The sequence below is a fragment of the Mirounga leonina genome, unplaced genomic scaffold (genome assembly GCF_011800145.1).
Source record: "Mirounga leonina isolate KUSES-001 unplaced genomic scaffold, KU_Mleo_1.0 Mir_174, whole genome shotgun sequence".
Lineage (NCBI taxonomy): Eukaryota > Metazoa > Chordata > Mammalia > Carnivora > Phocidae > Mirounga > Mirounga leonina.
The window spans coordinates 1953297-1973491 of NW_023270451.1; the positions used below are offsets into that span (position 1 = coordinate 1953297).

Genomic DNA, 20195 nt, shown 5'->3' on the forward strand with positions numbered 1-20195 from the left:
CTTTAAAAAAAAAAAAAAAAAAGAATTTATGCTCTAAACCAGGGTCAGCAAACTGGGGCCTGCAGGCCAAATTTCTTTTTGCATGGCCCCTAAGCTAAGAACGATTGGGAGAAAAAAAAGCAGAAGAATTAATACTTCTTAACATGTGAAAATTATATAAATTCAAATTCAAGTGTCCATAATAAAGTTTTTTTTTTAAGTAAGCTCTACACCCAACCTGGGGCTTGAACTCACGACCCCGAGATCAAGAGTTGCACACACCACCGACTGAGCCAGCCGGGTGCCCCCAGAAATAAACTTTCAACGGAACACAGCCACACTCATCCATTTATGATTTATCCAAGGCTGTTTTCAAGCTACAACATCTGCAGAGCAAGTAGCTTTGACAGAAACTGTATGCCCCTCAAAGTCTAAAATATTTATTACCTGGAAAGAGTAAATTTTTCAGTTAAAAAAAAAAAAGGTTTACAGACAGCTCTGCTCTAAACCCTGGTCTTTCATTTCAAAAAATTAGAAAACCAATTAATAAATAAAAGGTATACACTTTCTCTAAAGAAAACACTGCAAATCTATTCTGCTAATAAGCAAGGGATATCTGTACAAGACAGTTTCCTATTTGTCCAGTCCACCGTCCACACACAGCTGAAGGTAACCTTTAAAAAATTTAAATCAGAACACCTGGATGGACTCTATCACATTTCCCGAGCATGAAGGGCCCGTCCTTCCTTTGGCCCCCCAGCCTGCAGTCACAGCTGCCTGCACTCAGAACTACCAACAGCTCCCAAGCTGGGGCGCTGAGGTCAAGCCAAATGGGCTCCTGGGCTTTGGGGCAAGACTTCTTTTGGCCCCACTTCTGCAACCACTCCATTTAATTAGGGACCCTGTCCATGGGGGGTTTGGGTTCCTTTTAGCACTTCATATTTTGTAACTGTTCATTAGTTTACTGGCTTGTTGTCTAATTCTGCTATTAGCCTCTAAGCCCCAAGATGGCAGGGACTTACCCACGGTGCTAACCACTGAACATCCTAAGCACCCGGCCAAATATACAGAACGCACTCCTCCACAATTCTGAGGGGTAACACAACAAGGAAATGACCCATTCTTAAAATTACCAGCTCTTCGCTACCAGAAGAGGTACATGTTAGATGTATATATAACTCTTACATTTTCATTTGCTTTTTTAAGATTTTTTTTAAAAATAATTTCTACACCCAACACGAGGCTCGAACTCACAACCCCGAGATGGAGAATTGTATGCTCCACCAACTGACACAGCCAGGCGTCCCTATAGCTTCATTTATTAAAGGTAAAATCTAATTTGTGATTTTTCCAAAATCCGTCTTAAGTATTTAAATTTTCTTCAAATTTATATCAGAGAATATCTACATTAATCTCAGACTTAAGGATTTGATACATCATCTGTGAAATACAAAATGTTCAGATGAAATTTATCAAAATATATGTTTTCCTTACAGACATTTTCCCGTATCTGCTTAGAGCCAATTAATTCTGAAATCTGTAATAATCATTTCCAAGGGCTATGGTGCAATTTGCCTTGTAGTATCTACGACCAAAAAAAACAGTGCAGTTTTTAGTAACATGTTTAGAGAATAGTCAAACTAATGGAGAACCTGAAGCACTTTATAATTATAATTAATTACAAAAAATCTATTAAAAGTAACACGGAGGGTGTTACAGGGGACAACTCTAGCAGCTAATGCCCGACTCACAAAGATCCTTCCTTCCCTAGGAACGGCCTTCATTTAAAAGTGGCGTCTGGCAGCCAAAGGCTGCACTCCTTGTCCCTGGCCCCCTACCCGAAGCTGGGTCCATGAGAAACTCTCCCAGAGAACCAGGACTTTAAGCTGAGAGTCACAGCAATAAGGGCAAGTGGCAGCCAAGTGTCCCCCTAACACAATTCTCTAAGGCCTGCACCACCGCTATGGAAGGACCCCAGATGTAGCCTGGCTCCTGCCCGCCAGCTATGGCTTGGGTTGATTTGGGGGTTTGGTGTTTTTTTTTTTTCCAATTCGTTCTGGAATTCTGTAAGATTTCCAAGCATACATCCAATACTTATTTTCTTTTTTTAATTTTTATCTCAATGTGATTGGGTTCTTTGACATAGCCAAATGAATCTTAACTGGTACCGCCTCCCAAACAAGACTGTTAGGGATTAACTGGAGTGACCCAGCCAATCACTTTACCTATCCCGCGGATCAAATGGTGGCTAACAGTCTGAGTCTATGAGATACTGTGTATTGTTTTTAAACTGTCCTTTTGAAATGTCCTTCAGTTTAGATTCTTACTAAATCAAACCACTTCATCAAACATCTCAATTACTAAGTTTTATTGTGTATACCTTTATACGCAAATATAAAGAATGTGTGTACTCTTCAAAGTCACCCATTACTGTTTCTGCTAGATACATAAATCAAGGACACGATGGGGAAGGCCTAGTTTTTACGACTACATGAAGTACTAAGAGCATGTTACACATTAATAACAGTATCTTAATCCTAAGGAAACATAATTTCAAGCCAGAATTTATAGACATTATCAAGTTAATTTATGTTCTGGTAGCAAACAGTGAGCTCCCCCCCTACGGCTGCTGGGAACCCCCATGGGTATGGGAATGAAATGCGATTTCCTTCAAGACCTTCAAGATAACACTCCTGATCTTTCTCTCACTGGATTCTACATATATTTCAGGGAGCTTAATGATGTAATGACTTAGGGACATAGTATTTGCTTTTTCATATTAAAAATCAATCTTATTTAAGTATGTCAGAGCTACAGAAATAAATTTTTGTTTATCTTTTGAGGCCAAACAGAAAAGAGGAGCTTTGGCCAAGTAAGTACTCAAAAAAAAAAAAAAAAAAAAAAGGTAAATTATTACTTTGCATTTCCAGGCACAGTAATCTCTTATTTAGTTTACTTTTTACTAAATAAAGAATAGGTGAACGGAGGACATAGCTTAAAAACTGCTTCAAACAAAAGTGGACAAATTCTTACAAAAACATTACGACCGTCAAGAAATCAGTTTCTGAACAAACTATTCATAGATATTAAAGAGTAAGAACTTTTATACTGGCACTTTAGGTGTAATTCTACTGTGATTTGTTTTTGTTTCCAAATAAGCTTTGTTGTTATAAATTGGTAGGAACAGAAAGAAGGCTTTCCCTAGTATTTTCCTTTACTAGAAATACTGTCAGAAAAATAGCATTAATGCTATGACCAAGATAGCTAAAAACACTTTCCCTCACCAGGCTGTATTTTTGCAAAAGAAATAAAACCACAACTGCAGTGAATTTTTATGTTCATCTTTCCTTTTATCCAAAGAATAAGATGCTTTCTCTTTGGAGAAAAGTAATTCTATAGAACTTGAAGTCAAAGTAAGCTATCAGAGAGACTAGGAAAAGAAACACTCAAAATAATTCCATTATGCTTCCTGTCAATCTATATGCCTGTTAACCTCTTTCTGTTATTATATTCCTGATCCAGTACTGGAATATAATTTAGAACTAATTTATTAAGTAAATTACATACCCTGGACTCTGCATCATCTTCTTCTTCATCGGGATTATAAGCTTCTGCACATACTATAAAAATAAAAATGGACATTTGAAAGATATTCCATCAAGAAATATACTATAATAAATATACCTTAAAAATTAATAAAAAGAGAACCATGGTATAAAACAACATTAATTCACTTCACCCAGGGCAAGCAGTCTACACTGAAAAGACGATTCCCTATTGAAATCTATAACGAATTTATTAAAATACAAAGCTGCACTTTAAGGCAATGACAACTGTTTTCTGCTTTCTGTTATTCAGAGAAACACAGCTTCACCTCTTCCACCTTCGTTTCTAAGCTACAGAAATGCATGAGATCCAAAAATTACTTAAAGAACAGACCCCCCAAAAAGCCCAAGTCTGCTATGAAATGATCAACTTAATCATAGTTATAAGTACCTTTCATAAATTATCCACAACCCAGTCTTCCAAGAGCAAATACGATTAACGTGTTCACATTCCTTTCTAGTTTTTACACTGAGTGGATTTTATACTGCATATGCAATGTTAAAACTTGCTTATTTCATTTAACACTGTAAGAATTTCACATGCCATTAGAAACATTTTGTAAAAATCGTTTTAAGGACTGCTGATTGTTTACCATAAGCTAGAATTAACCACTCCCTTAATGCTACACACTTAGCTGGCTTCTATTAAAATAAGCTTGCAATAAACATCTTCATGCATAAATATTTGTCTACATTTCAGATTATGCTGTAGAAATTATTCCCAAATGTTATTTTTGGGGGCTAAGAGTTATGACAATTTTTAAGGCATACTTATTACCAAGCTTCCTTCTAGAGGGACTATACCCATCCACTGTCCTAACAAAGAATGTGTAAGAAGATTCCTTTAAACTGTAAAACAGAAATGGATGTTACTGCTTAAATCTTGGCAATTTAGATGAAAAATTATTGAAATTCTAAAAAATTATTTTGAATTTGAACTATGTTCAAATGTTTTATAAAGCTGACTATATTTCTGCCTTTGCCTTTATGAGGAATCTCGGTATGCATTTGATTTTCTTTTTGGTTTACACCAGTTTCTTAACACCACTTTGTTATATTTCTCATAATCATTTTATCCAGTTTGCTTTTTCATTATAATGACAAAGTTGTCACAGGTTATGCATGTTTATTTTTAATGCAATGAGATCAAGGAAGAAAACTCCCCAATATGATTTAAACTCAACAGTAAACATCACAAAAACACCACTGGTTTTGAGCTAGGAAACTCCTTTGCAAATGTAAAGATTACTTCTCTTCTGGTTTTTTAAAAGTAGATTTTTTTTTTTTTTACATTTACCCTTTAATTCATAAGGACTTTACTCTGCCAGAGATGTAGAAATATAAAGAACAGAGGATCAGCGACAAGCTGACAAATGTCTTCGTAGAGGCCCAGACGGCATGAAGAGTACTATCATCATTAGCCCTATTACTGCCATTATTACTATAAATCCTGACGTTAGTGTTCTTTCCTCCAGGCATTGCTCTAGATACACACTGGCCAGTGAGTGAGGGATTCTTAACCAGGGCCAATTTTGGCCCCCAGAGGACAACTGGCAATGTCTGGGGACATTTTGATTGTCACAACTGTGGGGACTGTCGGGGAAGCCACTGGTTACTGAGGGAGGCCAAGGATGCTGATAAACATCCTACGATGCCCAGGACAGGATCCCCTTCCCCCCCAACCCCCAACCACCTGGCTCAAAATATCAACAGTGCTGAGGATGAGAAACCCTGACCTAGTGTATATTTTTTCATTCAATCTCACAACAATCCTAAGATAGACGGGTTTCCTATCACCACCTGACAGATGAAAGACTAGGGCAGACAGAGGTTACTTATCTTGGCCCAGATCACACATTCTAGGACCACAGGACCCATACCTGATCCCAGCAGTGTCTGGCTGACCCCAGAGCCCTTGCTCTTAACTATTGTCCTGCATTTGACTCTGGTGAAGTCACCAACATCGAGGCTGGGCTTCAGCCTTCTGTCTCAGAAACTGAACAGAAGGGGACCTGTCTCTCAGGGGCAGGCTCTCATTAAAGAACCTCACTGATGTATATCACCAGAATGCCAATTTAGTAACTCCCTGAATCAAGTATGGAGTCAGCATGACCAGCTCTCTAGCCCACACAGGAAGACCATGGAAGAAGCCAAATCACAGTTAAAGGGTTGCTTGCTGAGAGTGAGCTAGGAGGAAGAGAGTCTGTCTAATAAAATGAATGTTAGGTGGCTCAGTCTGGGACAGCTTGAGCCTTCCACGCACACCATACAGATGGTCCTGCTCATGGGGCCCAGACACTTTAATCCTGCTGGCTCCAACTTTCCAGAAAGCATGAGGACATCTACTTCTTTAAAGCGTGACTCTGTGACTTTGTTTCCATAGATGACCAATCTCACAGGTGGGACTGCCACCTAATTAGCAGGGCTCAGCGCAAAATGAAGACAGCCCCATTTTCAAAAACTCAGAATCTCAAGAGGGCACCAAGAGAACATTAGACCAAACTCGGAGCCCTTGTGAACAGGGGGCCCAGGCCGTCAGCCCTGCTAAGGGATCAATATATTCAATGAGGTAGTAGAGTAGGTAAGACACTTTAGTGTTGATCTTAAATTTTATTTCACAGAGGGAAACCTTCATGCTCTGATTTCTAAGTTCCGAGCTCCTATACTCTGACTAAAAATCATGAGGAGTGAGATTCTATTGTTCTTCTAAATAACTTACCAACTGTCCCAATATTATTTATTACTTGACACTCTTCTGATTTGTGGTGTCCACTTTATCACTTACTTGTTTCTCGGTTGCCCATTTCCTTTAACTATTCCCTGTGCCAATATTGCCAGGATGTAGTTCCTGGCATGTAGGTGCAATGTTTCACTACATTCCAGTCCATCTACCACCACCTCCGACAGCCAGAGCAAAATTCAACACCTGCGGGCTTGGACATTGCCATCTTCACTTACGCCGTTTCCTCGGGTTGGAACCCCACCACATCCTCCTTTCCAAGCCATCCCTTCTCTCCAGCCCCAACTAAAAAGTCAAGACAAGAGCCTCACCTCCTCACAGCTAAGTTAGGAAAACCCACTTTCTGTGCTCCCCTTGCTCCTGTGTTCCCAATACCGTGGGCAAAGCTCATTCTTGTCTCTTACTACACGGTACTCTACCAGAGCGGTTACTCTGTGTTCACCCTCCAGGCTGAGACTTATAGCCCCTCAGGGACTAACTGTGTGCTCCTGGAACTCTATTTCCCTAGCACTGACCTGGCTCAACACACACTTTTTGAATGAACGACTGATTAATGAACAAACAGGCCTGCAAGGTCCTTGAGGACAGAGATGATATGTTGTTTAAATATCTCCTGATATTCTACCTGCATGACAGACTCTCAAACGCAAGTTGAATGAATGAATAAAAAGTTGTCCTTTGCTAAAATGTCTAACACCATTTGTCCAAGAAATAGGAACAGAGTGAAATGAGAACCTTTTGTTTTGTTCACCAAGGAGCCTGGCACACACCCTGGAAGCTCAGTAACTCTCTGTACAAGGAACGAATGGATGAGAGGTTCTATGCCCAGAAGGACCCTCAAACCAAAGCCTCTAGAGAATATGAGCTACTTTGTATGTTTTCTAAAATGTATTCACCCTATCCCTCCTGGACAATGTGAAATTGAGCCTGAAACTATTTACTCCCTTCTTGGTTTGGCGATTACACAGTAGTGAAGGATAGAGCCCTATTCTTTGAGTGAACCCTATATTGAGGTTTCCCTGTTATGTTTGCATATATTATTTGTCAGTACGTCAGTCATCTAGAATGGGCCAAGATTTCCACACTGTACTGTGATATGCATGCACTGTGTGGCCAGACACCTGTCACAGTCAGCAAGACAGAACAGGGAAGTGAGAACCATAGTGACTCTGCATCTTCCGGGGCTTGGCCCTTGATCTTTTCATGCAATATGCACGCACACACACGGCTGTGTACAGAGGACCCCTCTACCCTTGTACAATGTAGGAGTCAGGGGTGCCAACCCTCTACACAGTTGAAAATCCACATGTAACTTCTGACCCTCTCAAAACGTAACTACAAAGAGCCTACTGTTGATCAGAAGTCTTACTGATAACATAAACAGTTGATTAACATATATTTTGTATGTTATGTGTGTTATATATTGTATTCTTGTAACAAAGAAGGCTAGAGAAAAAAATGTTATTGAGAAAATCTTAAGGAAGAGAAAATACTATACTGTGCCTACTGAAAAAAAAAAATCCACGTATAAATGGACCTGTGCAGTTCAAACTGTGTTGCTCAAGAGTCAACTGCAGTGACGGACAAGAGGTAAGGGATTTTTCCCCATCATGACACCAAATACATGTTGTTTTTTTCCAACAGCACTCCTCCCTCTCTCTGACACCAAATGGGCTGTCTCACAATTCAGTGTAATTGACACTATCTACCTAAAGTTAGTGTCAGGTCCCACAAGTCAAAGGGCTCAGTCTTGTAAGACTGCCTCCACCTGAGATGCTAATCTCGATTCCCAGGCCACCCACACATCTGAACAACCAGCTATAAATTGAGGGTTCTCATGACCCCTTCCCTGGTTCCATAATTCACTAGAATCACTCACAGAACTCAGGAAAGTACCTTCCTTACTCTTACAGGTTTACTATAAAGGAAGTAACTCAAGAATAGCCAATGGAAGAGATACCTAGGGCGAGGCATGGGGGAAGGGCACAGAGCCTCCAAGTCCTCTCTGGGTATGCCACCCTCCCAGCATCCCGATGTGATCACCAATCTGGAAGCTCTCTTAGCCCTGTCATCTAGGGTTTCATTACAGAGGCACAACTGATTAAATCGCTGGCCAATGGTGATTAACCCAATCTCCAGCCTCCCTCCCCTTCCCGGGGTTGGAAGGGGGGAAAAGGGCCGAAAAGTTCCAAGCTTCTAATCAAAGTTTGGTCTTTCTGGCAACCAGCCCCTATTCTGAGGCTATCTAGAAGCCCCTCAGCCAAGAGTCACTGGGCACCAAAGAAATTCTCACCACTCAGGACAAAGACCAAGTACCCAGGGGTTACAGCAACTCCCAGGGGCACTGTACTTTGTTGGTAATGTGTACAAATTAGTACAAACAGCTCTGCACTGGACCAGTTCACATAACCCGTGCTACCTCTCTGCCTAACTAAATCAAGAAACCAGCCTGAACTCCATGAGCCACTCCACTGGGCCTCAGCACCTGGCACGGAGCCTTGCACACAGTAGGCACTCAATAAATATTTGTTGAAGGAGCAAAAAGCAAATGTGGCCTGTACAGAAAAACTGCGTGGTTTATAGGCTTTTAACCTAGGGGGAAAAAAAAAACTGACTTCTGGAAAACATATAAAATTTACTTTTCCAATGTTCTCAATACACTAAGATTTTAGCATACTTATTTAAATGATAATGAGCTTAACAGAAAGCTATGATAAAAGCGCAGGTGTATTAGACAACAGAGTTCTGCCTCAATATGGTTAAACTTAGCTTACTGAAGTGGAAATGCCCTCCTACAAAGGGAAAAAAAATTTACCTTTACAAATACTAGTTTAGGGCACCTGGGTGGCTCAGTTGGTTGAGCGACTGCCTTCGGCTCAGGTCATGATCCTCGAGTCCCAGGATCGAGTCCCGCATCGGGCTCCCTGCTCGGCAGGGAGTCTGCTTCTCCCTCTGACCCTCCTCCCTCTCATGCTCTCTGTCTCTCTCGCAAATAAATAAAATCTTAAAACAAAAACAAAAACAAAAACAGATACTAGTTTAAGGCATGCATTCTCAAGCAAGATTGGTTGGGGGAGGAGGCAAAAAAAACAGTCTTTTTTTTTTTTTTGATAAAGCACATACATACACTCAGTACAGAAACTGATACACAGTGTATCTATGGCATTAAAATCTCATTGTGGGGGTGAGAGGGATGAGGGGAAAGCGCCTAAAAAAGACTTTGGGAGAGAGCCAATAACAAAAATAAGACCAAGAAGCACGGGGATAAGATACACTAGTTCCGGTGAAGTAAAGGGAAGAGACGACACAGTGGCAGTCAAGAGTCTGTCCCCTCCTCCGCCTCATCCACATGTCTGTCCAGGAATTGTGCTATACATCTGCTCTGACACATCGGTGACAATCCTAACTTCAAATTCACAGAGCAAAAGCATCTGGACACGACCACAGTAGAGAAGCTCCCATTTTGATCCCAAGGCACAGTCAAGAGCAAGGACCCATGGGAATTCTTATTTACCATTAAAAAAAAAAAAAACCAGTTTGTGGAATTCAGGCGATGATGCAGAGTGAAAGAATGCTGGAGAAGCACAGAGAGGAGAAAGCAGTGAGCAGCTGCTCAATGGACAGAGAAGGCTCCACCGAGAGAGAAGCCCCCAGGCGGCGAAGGGGCGGTGGGAACAAGCCTGAGAAGAGAGGCGACGGTTTTGTCCGGGACTGTATTTCTAGCACTTAGAACTGTGACTGGCACACAGTAAACGGTTAGGAAAAGGAATAGTCATGGTAGTGGTGAGGAAAGTAGGATTTCCTTTTGATCTCAGACCTAGGGAAACTGCCTCTGTCAGGGTGGCTTATACTATAGTAACAAGCCTCCCCAAACCCAGGGGACTTCAAACAGAAGTGTCCTTCTTGCTCACAGGGTAGGTCCATCTCAGGACCGTGGGTACTTTGCTCCAAGTCATCTTTGTGAAGGCTGCAGGCCAAAAGAGTAACCACCATCTAGAATGTCACCAGTCCCCAAGGCAGCAGCAAACTGCTCACTGGCCCCTGATGGGTTCAAGATACAGCACCCCAAAACACAGCACCTCATGTTGACCATCGACAAAACAGCAAAAGGAAGGTCACTCTGACCTCCCGCACCCCGCCCTCTGCCCTAGCAATCTCCCATGTGAAAGGTACCATCCCTGTACCAGGAGGAAGGGGGACATCCTTATCACCTGAGACAAGGAAGTTAGGGCCGAGAAGGCTGCATAAACAACCCTTACCCATTTACTGCCAGGAGCCCGAACCCCTTGGTCTTGTAATCCTTCACAGATTTATTATTGCCCAAAAGATATAAAAGCTTCCTGCTCTAATCACTTGCTTGGGTCTTCGTTTTCTTGGGAAGGACCCCATAAACATGTAAAAATTCAATAAAATGTGTGTAAGACCTTTTGTTATACTTATGTCAGTTTCTTAGGTCCAGTCAGAGACCCAAAGAGGGTGCAGGAGAATTTTTCCTTCCCTGCACCCCTAAAGCCTCTGCCTGCAAGTGATATGTGTCCCCTCTGCCAAGAAGGAATATATAATGACAGTTCACAGGACAAGTGACGTGGCCATTCCTAACTTCAAGGACACAAGGGACGTGCATCTCTGCAGGTGCTCAGAGGAGAGAAAATGAGAACATTGTGAAAAGTCCTAATGACCAACACAACCACCTGATGGCCCTAAGCTCAAGGATTCCTCTCTCGTCCTCTCCACCAGGGGCTTAGAAGGGGAATGGAGAGTACTGAAATCAACCATATGGTTTACTTAGAAATAGGGGGAAATGTTCTTAGCTTAAAAATCTACAGACTAAGTCTCATAAACTCTGAACAGAATCATTACAATTTCCTTAAAACTGCCTTCCAGGGCGCCTGGGTGGCTCAGTTGGTTGGACAACTGCCTTCAGCTCAGGTCATGATCCTGGAGTCCCGGGATCGAGTCCCGCATCGGGCTCCCTGCTCAGCGAGGAGCCTGCTTCTCCCTCTGACCCTCCCCCCTCTCATGTACTCTCTCTCATTCTCACTCTCACAAATAAATAAATAAATCTTAAAAAAAAAAAAAAAAACTGCCTTCCAAATATTCATTGAATATTTAGTCATTGAACATCTCACTTAATATTTTACTATTTCCTGCATTGAAACATTAAAAGTTATTATAATCTACCATTACTGCCTACATTTCAGCTACAAAAAGAGCAATATAAATCTTCGTTCAGGGAGGTTCTTGAATCATCCCCAACATATAACTACCAATCCTAAAAGCTATAAATTTTTTCCTGTTATTTCCACTATAAAACAGCCTACTGTCACAAAAGCCTTTTAGTTATACCACACATTTTACTCAACTACCCTGATTCATTACAAACCCATTGTTTTTGTTGCCCTTTAACAAGAGAGATATTTAGGGGTGCCTCGGTGGCTCAGTTGGTTAAGGGTCAGACTCTTGATTTCAGCTCAGGTCATGATCTCAGGGTCATGAGATTGAGCCCCACATTAGGCTCCACACTCAGCAGGGAGTCTGCTTAAGATTCTCTCTCCCTCTCCCTCTGCCCCCTCTCCTCAGTGCGCGTGCTCTCTCAAATAAAAAATAAATAAATCTTAAGGAAAAAAAAAACGAGATATATTTAGAGTAAGATTTCATAACTTACCAATTCATTTCTATGTTTTTGTTTCTAAAAATGATTTTCCCCCATCTGTATACCAGTCCTCTTTAAGTGACTGTAAATCAAGAGCAATTCACACCTCACAAATAAATCATCATGCACAGGACACCAGAGGAGCTGTGTCATTGAGATCATAACTGAGCAAAACAGAGAGCTTCAAACAAATGAGAATCTGTCCATCATTTGCTATTTCCCTATTATTAAAGATATGGAGGGCTCCTGGGTGGCTCAGTTGGTTAAGCGACTGCCTTCGGCTCAGGTCATGATCCTGGAGTCCCTGGATCGAGTCCCGCATCGGGCTCCCTGCTTGGCGGGGAGCCTGCTTCTCCCTCTGACCCTCCCCCCTCTCATGAGCTCTCTCTTATTCTGTCTCAAATAAATAAAATCTTAAAAAAAAAAAAAAGATATGCAAACCAAAACATTCTTTAATCTGTTACAAAAAATGTATGAATTTTTCTTCAAAAATGCCTCCAAAGGAAAAACAAAGTCCCAACTATCTCAGAACCCATATACATATGGTAGGTGAATTTTTATTCTAGACTTAGGTTCCAAAGTATTTTAAAACGTTAGTTATAAAGTGTGTGGATTCAGTCATTGGATCCATCCCCAATCCACCGTCTTTCCGCTACATGCTCTACACATATGTGTTCAGTCCCTGAAACCATCACCTCTTTTATTATAAAATCAACTCATTTATAAATGAGTATGGCACAATTAAGAGGACAAAGCATTCAACAGGTTTATAAAAAGAATCACGTCAACATGGTATGTTTCTGAATATTCTACATAATACCGTCCGTACGCTAGGCGTAGCCTGTGGGACTCAGAGAACGGAGGAGCACCACGGGAGCCCCACTCCCTCTCATGTGCAACAGTGGTCCCCCTGTAGCTACTAATGCTCCTTCATTAGTTAAGGAAATTTAACAATGTGCAAGGTCCAGGAAATGGTGAATGCATGTAATCTAAGGACCCAACATACGGGTATTTTCCAAATAATATATTCCAAGTGAATTTTCTTTAAGCGAAAGAATAAAAACTTACAAATGACCAAGACTAAGATAAAGAGATACCATAAATAGGGCCTGAAGAATAATTCTGAGGAGAATATATTCTGATAACCATTAATATTTTAAAGCCCATGTATGTGTTTACTATTAATCACCATAATTCCTCAATGATATTCTCCAGAACTGTTGAGTAGCCGACAGTAAGTAGATCCATCTGTTTTAGAGGACAGCACTATCATAGAAATTACATTTGTGTTTTGCTGAAATAGTCTAATGAGGATTTCTGAGCATTATATTTGATGACTTATGAATTTTCAGAAATTAATAGCCAAGGAGATATCAAAAAAGAATTCTCATGCTTTGATTAAAAGTCAACAAACAGCTTCCTAAGAGTCTGTGCAAATGCCCAACTCCTGCATTTTATTTTGGTCTGAGACCTTGGATCACATTAAAGTAATATGAATATAAATACTAGTTGATCGTGAATGATATGCTCACATATATCAAAACACAATTTTGCCTTTCAGATGCAGAGGAGTTGGGGGGCTACTTAAAGCTTCTGAATAATTTTATCTGTTTACTGTTTTTGAGACTAATGCTGCCTAACATGTACCTATGAAAAAATCATAGGAATAGAAACACTAAAGGATTCTTCTCATTATTAACAAATTTTCAGAACCAGTACCATCTGACCAGATGGTTCTAGGATGTGAAGTTGGGACTAAATATAGCCAGAATTATGGAAAAAGAGTTTGGTCAATTCCCAGCTTCCAGGTTTAGTAATAAAACTACCAAACTTAAACATTAGGGGAACATCTTTCAATCAAGCCTCTCCGTATCATTATCAGAAGTCTAATAAGAATTCCAATGCTATTTTAGAAAAATATGACCAAAATGTAACAAAACAATACATATCAATACCCAATATCAATACACAACTTAAAATATGTGGTATATATTTACAAGTAAATGCAACTGAGTCTAGCTTATGCATTATTTAAAGTCAAAAATAAATCCTTATAAAAGCCTAATAGGACTTGCCTCTTGAAGAAAAGAAAAATTCCATTTCTATTTTTTTAAGGGAAACTTGAAAATCAATGTCAAGATTTGTGAGGTGATAAATGACAATGAATTTAAATGAATTTTTTATTAAAAAGAAAAACAATATAAAGGCAATAAGATGGGAAATATACAAATAAGGTAAAATAGCGATTAAACATTTAAAATCTAAGTTAGCAAAATTACTCATTTTTTAAATAAAATCCAGTTTTAGAGAGGGTGCCTATTTTAGAATGAGCTCTGTCATACACTGCTGATGAAATTCTAAACTGGGGAAACTGTAAAGATGGAAGAGTCAGTCTGAAAATGTTAAAAGTCTTGAAAATGCTCATGCCCAACATAGGGGAAGGCAAGGAAAAATAAAATAAGATAAAAACAGAGAGGGAGGCAAACCATAAGAGACTCTTAACTCTAGGAAACAAAGCGAGGGTTGCTGGAGGGGAGGTGGGTGGGGGGATGGGGTAACTGGGTGATGGGCATTAAGGAGGGCATGTGATGTAATGAGCATTTGGTGTTAAATAAGACTGATGAATCACTGAACTCTTCCCCTGTGACTAATAATACACTATATGTTAACTAAAATAAATAAATTTCAAAACCGTATTTCAATATTGGGAAAAAAAAAAAAAGAAAATGCTCATGCCCAGTTCAGCGAGTGCCCTGCAAGTAATCTGAAGAGATGATGGTTCAAAATAGAAGAAATCTGAATTCCAACAATAAACAATAAATTAATGATAGATATTCATATATACATAGCCATTTAAAAATTACATTTAAAAAGATTAAAAAATAAAAAAATAAAAATTGCATTTTACAGAAGTAACTAATGACATAGGAAATGGTCACTAAATCTTATTAGTTTGTTTTTGTTTTTGTTTTTTTAAAGCAAGTTTCAAGACAGGTGCACGGTTTGAGCCCATATAAAGTGTGCCTCAATCTGGCAGGGCAGACATCGAGGTTTGTTGTTTCTTGGTGGTATGGTTGTGATGATGCTTATTCCCCTATTTGTACTTTCCTAGGTTCTCCTCATTTTCAACACAGAAAGCACTGTATTTATAATCAGAAATAAAGAATTTTTTTTAAAGAGATGATCACAAAACTCCCATTCACATCTCAAACATAAAAAGGGCTTAAAAACCTGGGAAAAGTTATCTGCTAATAATCAGTCTGTCTTTTTAATGCATCTGATCCCCTGTCAAAATTACTTTTATAATATAATACCTCCTAAAAACATAAGCTTCTACAACTGACAGAATCAACATACTAAAACTTATTTTAAAGTAGTTATGAAAAATAATTTCAATAAGACTGCTCTATCACTGAAAGCTTTCTTTCTAATAAATCTTTTCACATAAAATGAGAACACTGGCTTAATGTCTACCTCAATCTTACAATGATATGGCTTCCTCTAAGCCTTCAATACTTAAAAAACCACCCTCAGAGGTGCCGTACAGGAGAGTGAAGAGTATGCAAATCCTTACCTCAAAAGCAATGATAAAACAAGACAAAATTTCCACAAAAAAACAAAACCATTTCAGGACCCTGGAGATCAATTAAAGGCATCCAACGAACGGAGAGGCATTTTTTCATACAAAACTACTGAACCTCAATTTACAACAGTGTAAGCACACAGGAAAAAACACAGGCATGTTCTTCATTTATTTACACTACCACCACACTCAAAACACATCTGACACCAAAAATGTGGGTTTATTTCCACAATGACTAATTCTCCAACACCAGCTGGGTGTCCTACAATTCAATTCAGTTCTGACACTATCTACCTGGAGTTAACATCAGATCACACAAGGCAAAGGTTCGGTCCCCAAGACTGACCCCCGCTGCAGATGCCAAGTGCAAGTAGTATGTACAAAGGTTACCCACAACTTGGGTACCCTGCCTACAGATTGCAGCCTGCCACGACCCCCTCCTTAGAGTCCATCACAGAACTCAGGAAACATGTTTACCAGTTTATTACATGATAAAGAATATATAAAGGATGAAGCTTAACAGCCAGGTGAAGAGATGCATAGGGTAAGGTCTGGAAGGGTCCTGAGCACAGGAGCTTCTGTTCCCATTGAGTCAGAGTGTGCCACCCTTCCAGCATGTAGATGTGTTTACCAAACCCTGTACTTTGGGGATTTTTATGGAGCCTTCATCAAATAGGCATGATTGATCATAACTCGGTCTCCAGCCCCTCTCCTCTTCCCAGAGGATGGAGAATAGAGCCAAAAGTTCTAAGCTTCTGATCATGGCTTGGTCATTCTGGTGACCAGCCCCCATCTTGAAACCATCCAGAAGCCCACCAAGTCACCCCACTAGAACAAAAGACACTCCTATCACCCAGGAAATTCCAAAGGATTTAGAAGTTCTGTGTCAGGAGCCAGAATCAAAGACCAAATAGTAGCACAAAAGATGTTCCCAGGGCTCTTATCACTTAGGATATTACAAGGGGGCATTTAGGAGCTCTGTGCTAGGAACTGGGGACAGAGAGCTATATATAATTGCCATTCCTCCACAGGAAGTCCACAGCATTCTTGCTTGGAGCTGCTATCCCAGATCCCCCATCCCCAGCTTGGTCACCAGAGCAGCTCTATCAGCTCTGCTGCTGCAGGAGGCTAACCTGATCGAGGGTAGAGCACAAAAGAACCAATGTCCGGCAGCAAGGCTGGTAATGGTGGTCTTGGTGGTAGACAAACAGGAAGACTAGTAGCTTGCCTAGCATAGGTCGTGGTTCTGGCTGTGGCAAGCAACAGATCAACAGACTAACTAGAAATAAAACCAAAAAAATGAGACCTCAAAGAGAAGCTTCATAAGCTCTTCAAATGTCCATGGTTGACTGGAAAGCTGTGTGGCATGCAGGAGAAACTAGACAGGACCCAGGACATCCACATATCCCTGGCTGTTTTAAAGATGTAGCACATGTAGAGAAGACCAAGATGGTAGTCAGAAGTCAGAGCACCCTTTAAAACTATCTGAAATTTGGACATGCTTCCCAACTCAAACACAAATCCATCAGCTCAAGGCATTTGAGTATAACATCTAACCAATCACTGACAGACCACTAAGCCCTGCACACTCAGGGGCTAAACCTGGAAAGCCAGAGTGAATTTTTTTCACTAGGAAAAAAACAAAAAACAAAAAAACAGGGACATTAGCAGCCACATACTCAGTGGAGACAAGAATCCACACATTTACCGTAGGAAAGTTACTGAGCAAAAAACAGCAACAACCCAGAGACGGAAGAAATTTAAATTCAGAATTGCTGAATGCCAGTTTTCAGCAAACTTTTAAGAATGGGAAGAACAGCAAAGAAACAAGAAAGTGTGATCCATTCTCAGGAAAAAAATCATCAATAGATATTATCTCTGAGTGGGCCCAGCTCTTGGACTTAGCAGATGAAGACCCCAAAGCAGCTATTGTTCAGAGAATTAAAAGAAACCAGGTTTAAAGAATTAAAGTATGATGACAATGACTCAACAAATACCTTTACCTCAAGGAGGAGGAAGAAATTATGAAAAAGAACCAAATAAAATTCTGGAGTTCAAAAGCCTACTAACAGAAAATTCACTAGATCGGCTCACCAGGTTTGATTTGACAATAGAAAGAATTGAGGAACTTGAAGACAGCAACAGAAACTACTCAATCTGTGGAACAGACCAAAAAATGAATAAATAAAAATGAAGAGAGCCTCAGAGACCTCAGGTTAACATCAAGCATGCTAACCTACACATAATGGCAGTTCCAAAAAATAAGAAGGGAAGGGGAGGAAAAAAAGAGGAAGAAATAAGGGCCCTCCAATTCCCAAATTTTATGAAAAACATTAACTTAATGGTCCAAGAATCTCAATGAAACTTAGCATAGAACAAACACACACACACAAATCCATACCTAGACACATTTTAGTAAACTGTTTAAAAATCAAAAACAAAGAAAATCTTCAAAACTACCAAAAAATTATATACAAGGAAACAATAAAATAATTAATATTTAACTTCTCATCAGAAACAATAAAGATCAGAAGGCATTACTGCCATATTCAAACTGCTGAAAGAAATTGTTTGACAAAGAATTCTATACCCATCAAAACTATCCTTTAAAAAGGAAGATGACATGAATTCATTCTCAGCAAAGACTGAGAAAATTTGTTGCTAGCAGTTGTGCCCTACAAGAAATACTAAAGGAAGTCCTTCGGGCTAAATGGACATGACATCAGATGCTAACTCAAATTGGCAGGAAGAAATGAAGAGCAGTGGAAAAGGTAAACATGTGAGTAAATATGAAAGACTGTATAAACATATTTTGCTGGGTTTTTTTCCCTCTTAATTTTTACTTTAAAAGACAAGATTTCATAAAGGAATACAACACTGCACTGCTGTGTTTATAACATATACAATGCCTATGTCAATAACAGCACAATGGGCTGATGGTCTACCTCCCTCCCTCAGTTCCTCCTAGTTCACAGAACTTGGTAAGGCAGTCTGATGATTACATATGGCTATCCCCAGGAAGACACCACCTCTTCTCAATTTGTTCCTGGGTAATGATCAAGATGAAAGGGGTGAGGGGGATAATATGGACCCATTTTGAAACTTCAGGATCCCAACCTGACCACTCCTGGGCATGATGTAGCTCTGGCCCAAAATGTATAATGCTTCCCACAACATACAGAATAAAGCCCAAACTCTTACCAAAACCCATAAATTGCTAACCTTATTAGAATATTCACTATTACTTATTTCACATGGTTTGCTCAACTAGAAATTCATTTCTTCCATTCCCACCCTATCAAAAACCTACTCTTCCCTCAAAACTCTACACAAATGCCACATCTTCCCTGTCACTTTCCCTAAGCACACAAGTTAGGACTAATGCTCCCTTCTATGTAGGAAAATGGAATGCACCTTGTTTGTGTCGTTATTTCAGTGGAATCACACATTATGTGGGGGATAAATTCTAAATATAAGAGGGAACATCTCCGACAGCCAATGTCATTGTTGAAAATCCCACAGGAAGCCATTGCTGAAGATGGTCATATGGTCCCACAGTAAGTCCCCAACAGTGGGTTTTTCCTCCAGCATTAAAACTGACAGCTTTTTCTTCTGCTGAGCACTAGAAGTTATCGCTGGCTTAGGTTTAGAAGCTACATTGTATGAAAAATTGACACCTAGAAATGCTCATACTCCAAAAGGCATGCAGGAACTGAGCAAGCCAGTGGGAGGGGTAGATTCACATCTCCCCCTCACCCGTTGAGGGCACAAGCTCAGAGTGGAATGTCTAACTGTTCCTTTGAGCTCATGCTCTCTGCAGAATATATATAGTGAAATCAGAGTGGAATTCACCATGACCACCAACTCTGCTGTGCTGTCCTCCAACTGGCTCACAGTGATGAAGGGCAGATGCAGAAAAATGTCCACCTTTAGCCCAGAAGGCTGACCTATATAGCCTGCATAGCTCTGATAAGGATCAAATACGTACTGGTTGCTACATTCTTGAAGGGCCTCATGACTGCCTGTACATCTCACCGATAGTTAATATCAAGCTGAAAGAGAAGCACCAGAGAAATCTTGCCAAAGTAGTTTTATGAGCAGAAATGAAAAGAAACATTTATGAAATAATACTCCCGCTATGTCCTCTTCCGCTTGAGCACCAAGCATATAAGCACCAGCTTCATGCAGCTCTTTCTGCCCACAGGAACCTGTCTCCATGGTATATAAAAAGCACCCGTTTGCATGGAAAAGATCTCAAGAATTCTTTCTTAACTGTTTGGCTCCCAACCCCACATCAATGGGTCCAAGTTCATGGGTACCTGACGTGGTCAGCTCCTCCAGGGGGTTTGGACACAAAGCTAAGTCTTACCTCCAACAATTTCACAGTGTGCACAGAATACTGTCTTGCATAAAGTGAACGATAAATGCTTCTCAGTTTAAGTGAAGAGACAGCACAACCAACCAGCTATGAAGCCAATCTCTTCTATAGTTACTAGAGTGTAAACATTTCAAAAACAAACACTCATGCACACAAAAAAAGCCGTCCCCTCACAAATTACAAACCCTTGCAAGTCTAGGGGGAAAAACCCAATCTGACTTCAAAAATGCAATAATTTTGCGTAATAGGAGGGAACC

The 20195-nt window shown here is 40.1% G+C and overlaps 1 protein-coding gene across 1 annotated transcript in view; it reads right to left on the minus strand.

The window, feature by feature from the left end:
- PRKAR2B (protein kinase cAMP-dependent type II regulatory subunit beta) overlaps positions 1 to 20195 on the minus strand; it is a 90209-nt gene that overhangs the window by 28772 nt on the left and 41242 nt on the right. Inside the window, exon 3 of the mRNA XM_035020359.1 lies at positions 3547 to 3599. Coding sequence (XP_034876250.1) covers positions 3547 to 3599 — 53 coding nt within the window. The remainder of the gene's footprint in view (positions 1 to 3546; positions 3600 to 20195) is intronic.